The 17,477-nt window shown below is 35.2% G+C and overlaps 1 protein-coding gene across 1 annotated transcript in view; it reads left to right on the top strand.

Moving 5' to 3' along the window:
* The window catches only part of LOC149896286 (1-phosphatidylinositol 4,5-bisphosphate phosphodiesterase epsilon-1-like), a 90,137-nt gene that overhangs the window by 20,090 nt on the left and 52,570 nt on the right, over nucleotides 1–17,477 (top strand). The window contains exon 4 of the mRNA XM_090118192.1: nucleotides 11,338–11,483. Coding sequence (XP_089974318.1) covers nucleotides 11,338–11,483 — 146 coding nt within the window. The remainder of the gene's footprint in view (nucleotides 1–11,337; nucleotides 11,484–17,477) is intronic.

Here is a 17,477-nt window from a genome sequence, read left to right as displayed (position 1 = left end):
ATGAAACTTTTCGGTTGTATACATATAGGTTATATCAGATAACACTTAGGCTATAAAAAAGTTGATTTTGTATATCCGCGTGTGAAACCGCGCGCCACAGCTAGTTTGAATATAATCTGTGTTGAACAACTATGACACCCGGGATAGAGTATTTCATTACTCGCTTGACCCGGGCAAACCGCGGGCAGCTTTTGTCACGTATTTCAACCCTTTAGAGATTGTTTTTTTGGCAAAAACTTTCCGTCCCTGTTCCTACCTTTTACGGTTGATTTATTAAAACAAAAACGATCCGAATTGTATCCAAATCGGTCGTGTGGTTTAGCTGAAAAAATTGGTTGTCTGTAAATTCGGTTTACTGACGATAGTTGAACGTGACAACGTCCGATTGTGCTTCTTTGTCACTCGTTCCGCGCTCTCGCTTGCACTTCAAGCCTTACATGGAACGCCTCAGAGCGAGGTAACGCCACATGAGTCATGTTTTTTCGTGCGTGCAGCCGGCTCTATCGAATTATAAGATGTTGTCACGTCAAAATTGTAAGACCGTACTCACGTACCTGCCGCAGGGGCAATATTGGAACAATCTCGGTTGCACGGCGGTTGGAGCAATTTCAGTTGTTCTCTAAATTGCCCCTGCTTGTCTATACACGTCATAATTAAGGTGCCAATTATATTCCAATATTGCCCCTGCTGCAGGTAGGTGAGTAGCCGGTCAGACATACAAACTTACAATAGATGTTTATATACAAACTAGCTTCCACCCACGACTTTGTACGTGCATCCCCGTTTTTCCCCGTTCCCGCAAGAATTTCGGGAAATCCTTTCTTAGCGGATGCCTACGCGTCCTAACATCTACCTGCATGCCAAATTTCAGCCCGATACGTCCAGTGGTTTGGGCTGTGCGTTGATAGATCACTATATCAGTCACCTTTGAGTTTTATATATATAGATTCACAGTATTTTCTTGTGTTTGGTTTAACGCAAGTTGTATACATGCTAGTTTTTAATATTAGTTTTGTTGATTAGATTAGAAAACGTTAAAGTTAAAAAGTATTTTATTAATATAAATTTATAAAGAATAGAAAAAATTCGATCACGAGGCGGGACTCGAACCCGCATCCTTCGCGCCATTCCGAATTCCATTCCATTATTTTTCTATTCTTTATAAATTTATATTTATATAGCATTTGAATGCCATAAAACCAAAAATATAAATTCAACAAAAAAGGTCGTGTTCCATCGTTACAATATTGTATTCACTGAAAAGTGCTTCATATTGGTTGAAATGGTTGTTAATCATCTCAATAGATGGCGCGCGGTGTGTCCCTTCAGACACATAAAACTGAAAGAATAGAATAAATTCGATTGCTCTGGTGGGTCACGAGTGGCTGAGTTGGTCAGGCATCCGCCCCGGAATGGCGCGAAGGATGCGGGTTCGAGTCCCGCCTCGTGATCGAATTTTTTCTATTCTTTATAAATTTATATTTATATAGCATTTGAATGCCATAAAACCAAAAATATAAATTCAACAAAAAAGGTCGTGTTCCATCGTTACAATATTGTATTCACTGAAAAGTGCTTCATATTGGTTGAAATGGTTGTTAATCATCTCAATAGATGGCGCGCGGTGTGTCCCTTCAGACACATAAAACTGAAAGAATAGAATAAATTCGATTGCTCTGGTGGGTCACGAGTGGCTGAGTTGGTCAGGCATCCGCCCCGGAATGGCGCGAAGGATGCGGGTTCGAGTCCCGCCTCGTGATCGAATTTTTTCTATTCTTTATAAATTTATATTTATATAGCATTTGAATGCCATAAAACCAAAAATATAAATTCAAGTATTTTATTTCTAAATATTGAATTCGGCAAATAATAAATTCATTACCGCTGCTACTGAAAACACGAATGGCGCCGGGTCGATATGCCAGTATGTAACAAAAGAGACATTAAATGAAATTAGCAATACACGATGTTGGGAATTGTCCCCGAAGTGTGAAATGGGGGTGAAAGTTAGCCAACAGCAATAAAACTTGATATTCAAATATAATCCGTGCGATAAATGTGGCGATCAAAATTGAATAAACTCAATCTCAAACATTTATTTATTCTATTAGACTTCATCTAGAAGCACTTTTGAATTGTCATTACATATTTTTAACATTAACCACCGATTCGGAAAGCAGTATCGAATATCAGAGTTTGAGTTTGATTCTAGAGGAAGATTTTAAAAGGAAAGCTAGTTAGCTATATGAATTAGCGATTTAATGAATTAGCGACTAAATTCTCAAGTTATCTACATTGATTTACTATGTACTACGTACTAGAGAGGACATCGCTACTACACTATTTGTAACACGAGCTAGAGTCAATTTTTTTTTGTTACATTGATTGGTTTTAATTTATAAGTAATAAGAGGCAGAATATCTACAAAGTGTATGACTCACTAGCCGCCCCGCGCTTGTCGCACAGATTTTGTTCGTGGTGCCCTCTCTAGTAATAATACCTCAATGGTTATCTATAAGTTTCTAATTAATCCAGATTTCCTTCTTTAAAATGTGGAAATTTATTAAACTTAAAAACCGTGCGACAAAAATGGCGCAAAACTTTCAATTGCGTCATTTATTGGCACGGGTTATAGTCGTTAACAATGTACATACATTGTATTGGCCTGTAATGGCGGCTTGCACGTGGCCGGTTGATATATTTTGTTGTATTTTATGTGCTAATAGCTTGAAAGTTGTCTCTACTAAGTAATGCAATCCTAACTATCCAAACTAATATTATAAATGCGAAAGTTATCTACTCTGTCTGTCTGTTAAAATAATAATAGTTTAATAAAACTAAAAAAACACGCTTTTTATAGAAAACCGAACTAAAAAATAGAAAATTTTATCAAATTAGTGTATTGTCATCGGTCCTCAAATCTACAAAGTTTGAACGAAATCTGGCCGTTTAAAGTGGGTCAAAATCGCGCCCAAAGAAGTCGGTTACAAACAAACAAACATACAGGTGAAGCTAATATAAAGCGTGTAAAAATGTGTGCGTGTACTAGTGTACACACGTAAGAAGTGAAACTTCTTTATGACCTTATTTTTCAAAAAATAATTTACTATAATATGCAACTTTAAAGAAATACGTCGAATCACGCGTGGTAGGGATAAGAAAAAGATGGCGCGTAACGGAAAAATGTCAACCGTAACGAAAAAATGTTACACTAAATTTTTTCCAACCCCTATAAAGAAATTTCACTTCAATAAAAAATGTATGCGTGTACTAGAGTACACACGTAAGAAGTGAAACTTCTTAATGACCTTAAAAATGTCACGAGTAGATATGTTTTAATTAAAATTAATTATTTGCGTAACATGGCGTGTAACAATGATTTTTTTTTAATAAACATCCAATGTTCTGCTCAATCTAGTTGTAAAGATTTAGTAATTGGCAGGATTTTTTTATTAACATTTATACATGGTGACCCACTATCGGTATACTAAGCGCGAAGGGACTTGTAGTCATGCATACGCTGATCACGTAAAAAATACTTAAACAACAAAATTACGCCAATATGTTTTTGCTAAATTTTTCCTTAAAATTCATGTTTTCTTCCCTAGCTTAGCACAGCCAGCATATTATATAACGCTTCGCTAATGTGAACATTTTGTCTATGAAAACATAATCTTAAACGATAGCTCACGTGCTGGTGGCAAAGTTGGGCGGGTTGCTTGTTATGGGTGTACACTGTACACACAGTTTTAAGAATTCATCTATTTGAAAAAAAAAAGCATCTGGAATTTTATAAGTATTTTTACGTATGCAAAACTGTAACCTGCATTGAGCTAAGAATACCGACGGTGGGACACCCTGTATAAAAGCTAATTTAAAAAGATTAACCTAACCTAATTTTGCTTCGTGACAATCTCGCCAAACCACAGATTATGTTAACTCTAGTGTCAATTACACTCCATTTATTCAAATCTGAATTGCGTTCCTGATTTTTTAATTAAATACTGTTTAGAATTGATAATTGAAGTATTTCCGCGATGAAATGACCTATATTTATATTAATACTAGCTTTCCGCCCGCGCCTTCGCCCGCTTTGTCTAAAACCTAATAAATTATACCTTCTTTTTGAATCACTCTATCTATTAAAAAATCCATATCAAAGTCCATTGCGTATTTTTAAAGATTTAGGCATATATCATACATAGGGACATAAAAAGCAACTTTGTTTTATACTATGTAATGCGTAACTGCGGATTGGATACAGAACCCTCCTTACACCACCGGCAGAAAAAATAGCATGCGCGCTGAGCACACGTGTCAGAAGTGAGACTTTGGATAGATTCAAAGATACCAAAATCGTACTCCATGACGTGACGGTATTGCCATGACGCGACCTTGATATTTTACTCTCTGCTCTAATAAGAAGTTTCACTTCTAAAATTATTTTGTAGCCCTTTTGTACAGAATCCTAAAAACATCTTTCACCCATTTTCCTGAATACGATATTCTTAAGGTCAAATAGCGCCTAATTATTGGTGTTTAGGATCGAATTATCGACAAATTGAGTGGGTATAATTGTATATAATTGTGTAATTTAGGTAGACGGTACTGGCGCCGGGTAGGCACTAGGCATGTGCTGTGTTTATCGATAAATTATAATTTGATTTTTTATTTATGAAACTCTTCCAAAGACATCTATGTCTGTGGAATTATAACTCGTAGAATAATAAACTTATATAAGTGCGTTATTACATATTTTCTTCGATTTTTTTGTCGGTTAAAATACAATGTAGTTCATGGGGATAATTATTAAAAAAAGTCGTTTAATACAGAAATCAAGGATTCAAAATTTGTTTATTTACTACATTTATTTTATCATTGATTAATTCCTTTACCACACTTTTTTATAACACTTTCTTAAATTTTCAGTCTCTACAGTTGTATCGACACCATCGATAAACTACTTTATAATAAACTTTTTAGAACCCATTACATCGATATCACGTCCCATCCCTACATCTTCCCCTAATGGCATCACGTGTATAAGTACGACACTATGTACCGGTATGTTATAATGCTTTATCGATTTTGAATCATAAACGAATCGATATGGGACTATGACATCACTTTAAAATAGCTCAATACTTATACCTAGTATTATATTATCTATACTAATATTATAAAGCTGAAGACTTTGTTTATTTGAACGCGATAATGTCAGGAACTACTGGTCCGATTTGAAAAATTATTTCGGTGTTAGACAGCCCATTTATCGAGGAAGGCTATAGGCTATATATGATCACGGTAAGACCAATAGAAGCGGAGCAATGCGGGTAAAACCGCGGAGCACAGTAGACGCAAAAATTACATTACATTCAAGCTGTAATTAAAATTATTAACTTATTATACTAATAATGAGGTATTCATGAATCAAAAATGAAATTGTAATTGAAAACAAACAAGTTTAATTTCGACAACTCGGCCAATTGAGTTATCTTTATAAATTAATCAACTAAAATAAACATTTTCGTATGGAAATGAAACAAAATTTCATGTATCTAGACGAATCGTTTTAATAATATAAATAAGAAGAGTTTGTTTGTTTGAACGCGCTAATCTCAGGAACTACCGGACCGATGTCAAAAATTCTTTCACCGTTGGATAAGTACTTATTAGCTTCACCTGTATGTTTGTATGTCGACTCCACTAGACTTGACTCGGTGACAATACAATAATTTTATGAGCTCAAGTGAATTTTCTTGCGCCGCGTTTAGACTAAAATTTCAAGGTCACGTCATGGAGTACGGTGATGATTTTGGTATCTTTGAATATTGCCGAAGAAGTTTTACTTCTGACACGTGTGCTCGGCACTCATGCTCTTTTTACTTAAAACTACCCGAAAATTTACGTTTATACTTAAAACTACCCGACTTATTTTAAAAAGCTTTTTAAATGTAAAAGGCTAGTCTCTAAGGAACTTTCTTACAAAAATGGGTACGTAATCTGTTCCTTACCTCTCTAAGGTAAAATTTGTAGTGTTGCCAGTTTTCCCAATCTTGTCAATTTTAATATTTTCCTCACAAATTGGCAGATATAATAATATTCTCTTCAGGGTCGATCGCATATATGTAAGCTTAGGGTGTAGCATGACCATGATCAGCTTATAAGTAGGACTTTACTCTGTAGGGTGAATACAATTTTGGTTGAAAGAAATAATTAGTTATTAATATGGGTATGTAGTTGAATTCTTTCTTTCCTTCTAACCGACTTTAAGGAAGAGGTTCTCAATTCGACTGTATTTTTCTTGGCTTTGTTACCTAATAACTTTTGACTGGGTGAATTTGATAGTTCTTTTTTTTAAACTGGTGCCCGGCATAAGGCCTTTTAAATTTTAGTTTAGTTCTGACAATTGAAAGCGGCTTTTAGTTTTTTTTTTTTTAAGAATGATTATAATTTGTTATTTGATATTTTTAATTTTAAATAGTATTATTGTATGCGGCGGTTAAAAGTTAAATAATATATAATATGTGTACGTACTAGATGTGTCCTTCAACATAACTTTTCCTCATATTTAAGACATTTTACATCATTTTAAATACCTACTTAAATAATTTCATAAAACCGTAAATTCATAAAATAATGGTTACACGACTTCTTTTAAAGTAATAGCATTACGTCATAGTAAGAAGGTGTGCGAAGTGAAATCAAATAATGAATCATTGACATAACCAAGCGTGTGCTGATCACTACATAGTATAAAACAAAGTCGCTTTCTCTGTCCCTATGTCCCTTTGTATACTTAGATCTTTAAAACTACGCAACGGAGTTTGATGCGGTTTTTTAAATATATAGCACTCTATCACTATTGAAGAGGAAGGTTTAAGTGTATAATTTATTAGGTTTTAGATAAAGTGGGCGAAGCTGCGGGCGGTAAGCTAGTATTAGCCGCGCAATTAGTTTTTTTTTTAATTTCCTTAGTAAATAAAACAAATAAGTACAATTGTTCTATTGTGATAACACAGTTTTTTTAGTGATTACACCATGTGGTACCAATGGTTGACAAATACTGACATATGAGAATTGGGATTCGAATCCACTTAGAGCTATTACTCACTGTCGACCAGTCGCTGGCGACTCAGTCGCCGGCGACTGTGACTTACTATAGTTTAGGAAAAATATAAGATGAACATATATATTTTTTTCAATTGTTCACAAAACTCACATATTATAATTTTTTTTTTATAATATGTAGGTATTTATGACGAATAAACGGGTACTGGCTGTTCCTGTTTTATTTCTTACTTTGATAATAAATTCAGTATGAATAGAAAATTAAAACTACATACGATGAGACCCATGAGATTGAGTTTAGGTTTAATATAGGTTATACCTAGTAAGGGGGTCTGAACCCCAATCCAATATGACAAACTTATGTATGAATTCAAATAAAGATTTTATTTATTTATTTATTTATTTATTTATTTATTTATTTATTTATTTAATATAAGTCCCGAAAACACAATAAAATAGTCACCCTATAAAGGTTCGAGTAATACCATTACGTCACACTACTTGAAAGAAAGTGAACGGGCAGAATCAAATATCGAAGCTTTAACGGAGTGGCTAAGGGTGAGTCGGCTCAGTGTTAAATATATTTATCTATTTATTTATTTTTGATATATTTGGTGGTTACTTAATGTAAGTGTAACGCAGACTGTGTGTAATTTTTTAATCATTATGATAAAAAGATGCCTCACACAGTTCGGATCCCTGTCTAAATTCAGGATCTTAATTAATAATCTAAATTCAGCAATGATGGAAATGCAAACAATTTGACCGTTCCACCAGTTCCACGCTTGTTTGATTTTTACAGATTTCTAATTTTTCAGATCTGACAAAATGTTTCACAAGCTTTCTGAATTCCGGACCAAAAAATTAAGAATGAATAAATGCATTCAGAAATCACATTCACAATAACCACTATGCGAAACCTAGACTTTATTATTATAAAAATAAATTACATGCGCCTACAAACATATCTCGTGAATAGATCTACGAAAATCCCTTAACCCAGCTCGTGAATGCCCTAGATTAGGTTTAGGTTTCGATTCCCGATTCTATTAGCGTTATGATAATATCAAAGGTTTCTATTTAGCCTGAGGTAAAGACTCTGCCGGTACAGGTTGAGATGTAATCTATATAATAAGTATGTATATGAAATTGTTGTTTCGCAGTGTAACCAAACTCCTCCGGAACGGCTTGGTCGTTTATACGAAGTTTTTTTGTGTAGGTCTGAGAATACCGGAATAAAAATCATAGATATAATTGGCAGAGCAACGTTTGCTGGGACAGCTTGTAATATTATAAGTCGAGTTATTTAACTAAAGACTGGACACAACTATTATATTATTAGTTATTATTATTATTTATGTCTCTCTCCATAATACACGGGCACAACCAGAAGGAAGATACCCGGTCCTTTGGAAGGCTTACGTCTACGTCCAACACGCAGAGGCCCTTTAGAGAATTTAATGTGTTGTGGGACACCAGCCATTTATTATTATTAGTTCATCTGTATGAACTTTTGATTTTTGTGTCGAGATAAATTTTTCAACGAGATCAATTTCATTCAAGATGATCAACCTGTTATCCTTTTATGCGCTGGCAAGCATATATCATTATATCAAGTATATTTTGCTGATTTATTATATGTAGGTACCTAATATACAAGCTTTATAAATTCAATGGCGATTAGCGAATCCATACTAATATTATAAATGCGAAAGTAACTCTGTCTGTCTGTCTGTTACTTAATCACGCCTTAACTACTGAACCAATTTGCATGAAATTTGGTATAGAGATATTTTGATACCCGAGAAAGGACATAGGATAGGTTTTATCCCGGAAATCCTACGGGAACGGGTTTTTCTTTGAAAACGCGGGCGAAGCCGCGGGCGGAAAGCTAGTATAATATATTTCTTTATCACGAAAATGTCCTGAATGTGGACACTACATACGTTCATTTTTAGAACATTCGTGAGATTAGAGTGAAATTCATTCTAAGAAATAATTCATCCATTAATCATCACTTCTACTCCTTTTATTCATCCAAATCGTGCATTTACGTATCGTCCACTTCTAAATACATGCATACAAACTCTCACACCCTATTACGAGTTTCCTCTCAAAATGTAAAACGATTGGAACAATGTCAAGAGGAAACTGCAAGGTTCTTTAAAAACTTGGCTCGAATAATCTTACAATTCTGATGTCGAGATTAGACTGGTTGCGTTAAATCTTTGATAGTATATATAGATTTTGTATGTATGTTATAGAGAAAAAGATGTGGTAATGGTTAAACTAAAAAATTGCTAATTAATTTTAAAATTCAGATTCCTTTCATTCATACACCAGAAGAAAGATTTTCTGGAGTATGTCACTCCACACATAAGTCGACATTGTTTGTTGTTTTATCCCGAGACTAGTTGTGCCCCGCGGTTTTACTCGCATTGCTCCGCTCCTGTGGGTCTGAATGTGATTATATATAGCCTATAGCCTTCCTCGATAAATGGGCTATCTAACACCAAACAAAAAAGCTTTCTAGCGCGTTCAAACAAACAAACAAATTCGTTAGTATAAGAAGTATCTATACTAATATTATAAAGCTGAAGAGTTTGTTTGTTTGTTTGTTTGAACGCGCTAATCTCGGTAACTACTGGTCCGATTTGAAAAATTCTTTCGGTATTAAATAGCCCATTTATCGAAGAAGGTTATAGGCTCTATATCATCACGCTACGACCAACAGGAGTGGAGCCACGGGGGTGAAACCGCGCGGAGCAGCTAGTATAATTATATAAGGAACCGGTAGTCGAACGTAACGCTCGCGACCTGCATAGTAAAGGAAATTCCGATGGGAATGAAATGTTTCACCTGGGTAAAAAGAAGCCTACATCAATCTCTAGTTTCCCTTCTATTCACAATTCCTTCCAGACACAAAAAAATGTGGTTTTATGAAACCACGGTAAAAGTGAAACTGTTCGAACGGTTCCGAACATTGCTTTGTGTAGCGCATGTCGCGTGACGGTCGGCTGCCGAGTAGGTATACCTACTCGGCAGCCGCGATACACGCGACATGCGCTACACAGACCAAAAAGTTTGAGACGATGTAATAAAAGTTTCACTTTAAAAATCCCTCCGTTGCGACGTAAAATAGAGGGTGGATGAGTACAACATTCGTACCAAATGACATTGCTTTACTCAAAAATGTATACCTTTCCATACAAGCATGCCCATAAGAAAACGGACTATTAATTCAAGTAGGTATATAAGAAAGATAAGCATAGTTTATGATAATTTTACCCAACTGCGTCATAAAGGTTTTGTTTTTAGAATCTACTAGCTTTTCGCCCGCGGCTTCGCCCGCTTTGTCTAAAACCTAATAAATTACATACTAAAAACCTTCCTCTTGAATCACTATTTATTTAAAAACAACTGCATCAAAATCCGTTGCGTATTTTGAAAGAATTAAGCATACAAAGGGACATAGGGACAGAGAAAGTGACTTTGTTTTATACTATGTAGTAATGTGTATGTATGTTTCTTTGGCACGTTCCATAGCGTAAACGGTTCAATACATTTCGCTTGAGTATCGTTAAGTACGAGTAAATGACGCGAGTGTAAAGTTACAAAAAATAAATGGAAGGGTGAATGTTTTGGGCCGAAATATATTGTCCGTGTCCTTTGAGATTATTCCTCGCTTCTTATCTGAATTATGTGTAATAGCAGCCGTTAAATATGTATTATTCCTTTATTTGGTTGGATTGTTATGGCTTAAGGTATTTTTTGTTTATTTTGAAGTGTTAGCAGTCTATTCAAGGCATTACTGCTAATAAATAAATAAAAAATAAAATAAATGCTAATAAATAATGTCTTCTACATTATTTTGAAAACTGTAATAAGATTATTAGTATGAACACGCTAATCACAGCAACGACTTTTTTGAAATTGAAAAAAATATTTTTGTATTAAATAGTAGGTAGTTAATACAGGATGAAATTTTGTAATGCCAACAAGAGGGAAAGGATCTAACTACTATTTAATACTGTAGGTAGAAAATTTTAGACATAGAAAATATTTTAATTCTGAAAATTTGCTTGCCATATCCGGGTATAAAACTGACTTAAATCCCAAATTATTTATTTAATTGATCCTTAGAGGTTAGTTAGGAGTCAATTTTGAGGATAAAATATCTCTAACAAACTTGCACAATCCAATGAAAGGAATCCCTTTATCCTTGAAAGCAATATCTCTTCTACAAAATTGTCCATTTGTCCCCAGGTCTCCGCGTGGGTAACCGACCTGGTGATGTCTCCGGCGTCTCTAGAAGACAAGAAAGTGGTGCTCACCTGCGTTCTACGGGTTGCTTTGACCTGCTGGAATATTGGCAACTTCAACGGCGCTATGGAGGTCGTGGCTGGGTTGAAGTAAGTTGATAATTTGGGCATCGTAATTGAGCTAATTTATGACTTTGTTCGGTTGTTATTATGGTAGGTACTACCTGCTAGAAAGTTTTATAAACAGCCAAAGGAGAAAGAAGAATATAAAAATGTAAAACATTCTATATAATATTCATATCCTATGTGAATTTTATTAAGACTATGATAGTTTATAGAAATATATGTATTTTTTGAAAGAGGTTAGACTGAGGGAAATGTTTTTTTGTAACTGGGTACAGATCTACTAGTTTTAAGAGATGGAACGTAAGCCAATCGTCGCGAGCCTTACTTTTGCCGGGGTCATACCTACTTGGTAGTATTCTTAACTAAAAATAGTAGTAATAATTATTCTGAAAGTTTGTGAAATGTTTGTAAATAATTACTACGAAAGGAGATAAGAAGAGAAAAGAAGACGAAAGAAGATAGAAGATACGCTCTGTCTGCAGGGGTTTCTTTCGGCCTTCAGCTGTTTATAGACTGTAGGCCGGCGGAAACTACTTGCAGACGGTGTGGTACTGCTACAGAAGAGAAACGAAGAGTTAAGAAGAGAAGAAGAAAAGATTGTTCGGTTGTTAGATTGTGTTGTAATATATAATATTTATATTTATAATAATCTTTTGTAGCTTTAAGTAATTATGTACTTACCTTTATTTTTATGGGTGAAAAATGACATTAAAATGAAAAGAGTAAAAAAAACTGAACGAATCATCGGCAAGTATTTGACCTTATTTTGAAAAATTGTAAAATAATAGGCTACATGGCATTATAGATAAGCGATTCCTGATTGTATTGAATATGCGACGTTCATATAAAGTTAAACAATAAACATACTTCCTCGTAAAAAAAATAATAAATATTGAAAATTTGAAGACCAACATCCTAAATAAATAGACACAATTTATGAGAAACAAAATATCTAATAACAACGACTAATTATAATTTAAGCTACATCTCTTTTTGAACTTCCCAAAAACATACATGCTAATTACATACGGTTATTTACAAAAGCGCGGGAAATTCATGACTGACAGATGAAATGTCATATTTCACAGAGAATAAATGCCCAAAATCCGACAGATTATGTTGCCATATCAAAAATGGGAAGGTAAATTTTAATCACTCGAGTTGTAATCATGTTTTATGTTCAATTACTGAAACAGGTGTTGATTACATTTATAGCATTGTAGCTTTTATTACTTTTTATATTTGTTTCCTGAATGAGGGTTTTTTAATAATAGGACTGCGTTTTTGAAGATGTCATGTATTTTTGTTTCTGTAAACAGTTATTTTTTACTAGTTTTAATGATATACAGGGTGTCCCTCCGTCGGTATTCTAAGCTCAATGGAGGTTATAGTCTTGCATACGCTGAGAACGTGAAAAAATCTTATAAAAATCCAGATACATTTTTTTTTCAAATAGATGAATTCTTAAAACTCTTTGTGTACGCCCCTAACAAGAAACTTTGCCACCCGCACGTGTGCCGCACGTGAGCTATCGTTTAAGATTATGTTTTCATAGACAAAATGCTCACATTAGCGAAGCGTTATAATATGCCGGCTGCGCGAAGCTAGAGAAGAAAACGTGAATTGGAAAAATTTTGCAAAAACTTTTTGGCGTAATTTTGTTGTTTAAGTATTTTTTACGTGATCTGTGTATGCAAGACTACAAGGACCTTCACGCTTAGTATACCTACCAATAGTGGGACACCCTGTCTAGCATATATGTTGACCCAACCTGTTAGTTATATTCATGCAAAATTTGAAGTAAATCCTTGGAACTTTTGAGTTTAGTCCGAAATCCGGACAGACATACAGACAAACAGACTTTATTTTTGGCATCAATATCGATTGTAGATTACGCCCAAGCATTATTTTAGCCAAATGCGGCTTCGGTCGCAGATTACTCTTCAAAATTGTTTCCTGTCTCCTATTTCACTTCTTTAGTTGACTTTTGATTTTTGATCTTTCCTGTAATAAATGTACTTTTTTCTACTAACAGTACATTAGATACGGTATTTTTTTTTTTTAATTACTAGGCACAGGACACACAACTTTTATAAATATATTTTTTAAATATCTTTGAATTTATATTAATCTTATTTAATAAGTTTATTATTAAACAACGAAGTCATATTTAACAAAAAAAATGTTAAATGATTCATCTATATACAACACTAGCTGCTCCGCGCGGTTTCACCCCCGTGGCTCCACTCCTGTTGCCCGTAGCGTGATGAAATATAGCCTATAACCTTCCTCGATAAATGGGCTATCTAACACCTAAAGAATTTTTCAAATCGGATCAGTAGTTCCCGAGATTAGTGCGTTCAAACAAACAAACAAACTCTTCAGCTTTATAATATTAGTATAGATTTGAAATTTTGTAGAAGGTATAAACCTATCTTTAGTATCAAGTTACCTAACGGTCTTGTCCTAAAAACCTTTGACTGTAAATTTCCATCCCAATTACCTAACAGTTTTGGAAGTATAAAGCAATTCTTTGAATTGTTTTTCAAAATTAATCACTTGAGAGTTGTATAGATATACACTACACTAATATTATTAGAGGGAAACTTGTATTTTTGTTTAAAATAAACTTGAATAAATATTGTACATCTTATATATAAATCTTATATATAAAAGTCTCGTGTCACAATGTTAGTCTGCATACTCCTCCGAAACGGGTGGACCGATTCTCATGAAATTTTCTGTGCATATCGGGTAAGTCTGAGAATCGGCCAACATCTATTTTTCATATGTACCACGGGCGAAGCCGGGGCGGACCGCTAGTCTTTTATATAAAATTCTCGTCTCACAATGTTAGTCTGCATACTCTTCCGAAACGGGTGGACCGATTCTCATGAAATTTTCTGTGCATATCGGGTAAGTCTGAGAATTGGCTAACATCTATTTTTCATATGTACCACGGGCGAAGCCGGGGCGGACCACTAGTAGGTATATAACTTTCTAATATGTTGAAAATGACTAATTATTTACTTTCGCAATTATGTTTATTTAATAGGAAATGTGTAAATAAACTATAGGTACAAATTATTAAAAAAAAACAAAGTTTTGATACGTTTTAATATATAAATAATTGTCCATTAAAAAAAATTACATCGTCACCAAATAACTTAACTATTAACTAGGTAGATTACTTTTGATTCCGGGTCAATTATGCATATCATATTTATTCAATCATATTATAGTAACTAGCTTTCCACCCGCAGCTTCGCCCGCGCAGTAAAGAAAAACCCGCATAGTTCCCGTTCCCGTGGGATTTCCGGGATAAAACCTATCCTATTTCCCGGGGTAAAAAGTAGCCTATGTCCTTTCTCGGGCATCAAAATATCTCTATACCTACCAAATTTCATGCAAATTGGTTCAGTAGTTAAGGCGTGATTGAGTAACAGACAGACAGACAGAGTTACTTTCGCATTTATAATATTAGTAGGGATTGACAAATGAGCTAATAATAACCCTAATTACAGACTCTTAATACATACTTACTACAAAAAAAATAAATGAACAATTTTTATTTCTCCCGAATAAACCCAGGAAAACGGCTAGTTAACGAAAATTCCAAACTCATCCATCAAGATCTCAAGGAAAGCTTTTTAATGTAACAATTCGGTTCAAATTCCAAAAGGCTTCAAAACTTTTGGCGCGCATTTCTAAAATAGCGGCAAAGATTCGATTAGAATTACAAATGGCTGCCACGTGCCGTGCCGTTTGAACAAACTTTCCGATTTTAGTACAAAAAAAAGAGATGTTTAAAGAAACACACAATTCACAAGTTTATATTATTATTTTACTAGCTGCGCTTCGCGGTTTCACCCGCGTGGCTCCGCTCCTGTTGGTCTTAGCGTGATGATATAATATAGCCTATAGCCTTCCTCGATAAATAGGCTATCCAACACCGAAAGAATTTTTCAAATCGGATCAGTGGATCTTGAGATTAGCGCGTTCAAACAAACAAACTCTTCAGCTTTATAATATTAGTATAGTTTTTTTACTTTTATTACAAAAATAAATATAAAATGCAGTTCCATCATGAGGTAACAATACTATATGTCTATTTGTTACTCTTTCACGCAAATACTACTGAACCGATTACAATGAAATTTAGCACACATACAAAGGATAACTTGGATTAACACATAGGATAAGTTTTATCCCAGAAAGTGTGGGTCACAGGAACGGGAACTATGCGGGTTTTGAAAACGGCGAAGCCGCGGGCGGATGTCTGTCCTTGCATACTTTCGTATTTATAATATTAGTAGGATGTAAATCCTAGAAGCGCTATTGACAAAACTATAAATAAAATTTCATGAAAAGATTACCGTTGATTTAATTCAAAAACTACAAAAGAAAAAATAACATTTTTTCATTTCAGTTTTAAATACGGTTTAAGTGTAATTCCAGTCGAAAAGGCTTTGAAAGCCTATTCCAATGAATACATATTATTTTAGTTTTGAAAAATTCGTTTCAATACGCGAATAATAAAAAACAGGCCAAGTTCGAGTCGGGCTCGCGCACGAAGGGTTCCGTACTACATAATATTAATGTTAGTGAACTTAGCAGATCATTTTTAGCAGATCAAAAAAAAATATGTGAGTTCTTATCGCGTGCAGTTGAGTTCTACAGTTCCTGATACATTTTAGAAATAGTTCTGGCGTTTTTACCTTAAAAAACGACATTTGAAAAAATGATCTGCCAACTTCCCGTAGCAGATCATTTTTAGCAGATCAAAAAAAAATGTGAGTTCTTATCGCGTGCAGTTGAGTTCTACAGTTCCTGATACTTTTTAGAAATAGTTCTGGCGTTTTTACCTTAACAAACGACATTTGAAAAAACCCGACCTGGACCCGGCTTAACGTGATGCTAAGACGTAATGCTACGACGTGATGCTACGGCGTGATGCTACGCTGTGATGCTACGGCGTGATGCTACGGCGTAATGCTACGGCATGTGTTACGGCGTGATGCTACGCTGTGATGCTACGGCGTGATGCTACGGTGTGATGCTATGGCATGATGCTACGGCATGATGCTACGGCGTGATGCTACGGCATGATGCTACGGCATGATGCTACGGCATGATGCTACGGCATGATGCTACGGTGTGATGCTACGGCGTGATGCTACGGCGTGATGCTACGGCGTGATGCTACGGCATGATGCTACGGCATGAAGCTACGGCATGATGCTACGGCATGATACTACGGCGTGATGCTACGGCGTGATGCTACGGCATGATGCTACGGCATGATGCTACGGCATGATGCTACGGCATGGTGCTACGGCGTGATGAAATATGACATAAATATGTCGGAGATCCCCCCCCTGATATTACCGAACGCAAGCGCATGACTCACGAAGTGCACTTGGACATGGCCGTGGTAGCGGACGGGCATTCAAGCGTTGGAGCTCGTGCCGAGCGGACTTGTCTGTTCGAGTCTATATCAGTCTCTATATTAGTTTGAGTTTAGATTCGCTATACAAAGTATTCATTTCAGTTTATTAGTGATCGTCAGTGTTAGATTCCGTTTATGTCTTTTGATGCTCGAAGTTACCCACGATGCCCAACATAGAGGATATAACCAGCCCACATAGTCCTAAAATCCGGCCGCCGCTGATATCAGAAGCGGGATTGATTTGAGCACAAAGAATAAACGTGATTTTTACAATCGTCATGTGGTAATGTAGACGTGTTATAAAATTATTTTGGAGGTGCAAAATAGTATCATGCGACGTTTAATCGTAGCCATAAGAAAACCGGTGAGTGCTTACAACATACAACAAGTGGAACAATAACGTGCGTGATGTAATGCCATTGTCCGTTGATCTGTGTTTTGAAAAAAGCCGTTAAAGTTATTATTTGTTACTATTTGCTATTTATGATGCGTTAGAGTGCTTTGCAGTGTCTATCATGTCTCTTAATTTATTTTCTGGTAGCAGGGGACACAGTAAGGAGAATTGTTAC

This window comes from Colias eurytheme, chromosome 29 (genome assembly GCF_061535395.1).
Source record: "Colias eurytheme isolate Ceu_HAF_F1 chromosome 29, ilColEury1 Martin Lab GWU primary, whole genome shotgun sequence".
Classification (NCBI taxonomy): Eukaryota; Metazoa; Arthropoda; class Insecta; order Lepidoptera; family Pieridae; genus Colias; species Colias eurytheme.
This window is presented reverse-complemented; position numbering and strand designations above follow the sequence as displayed.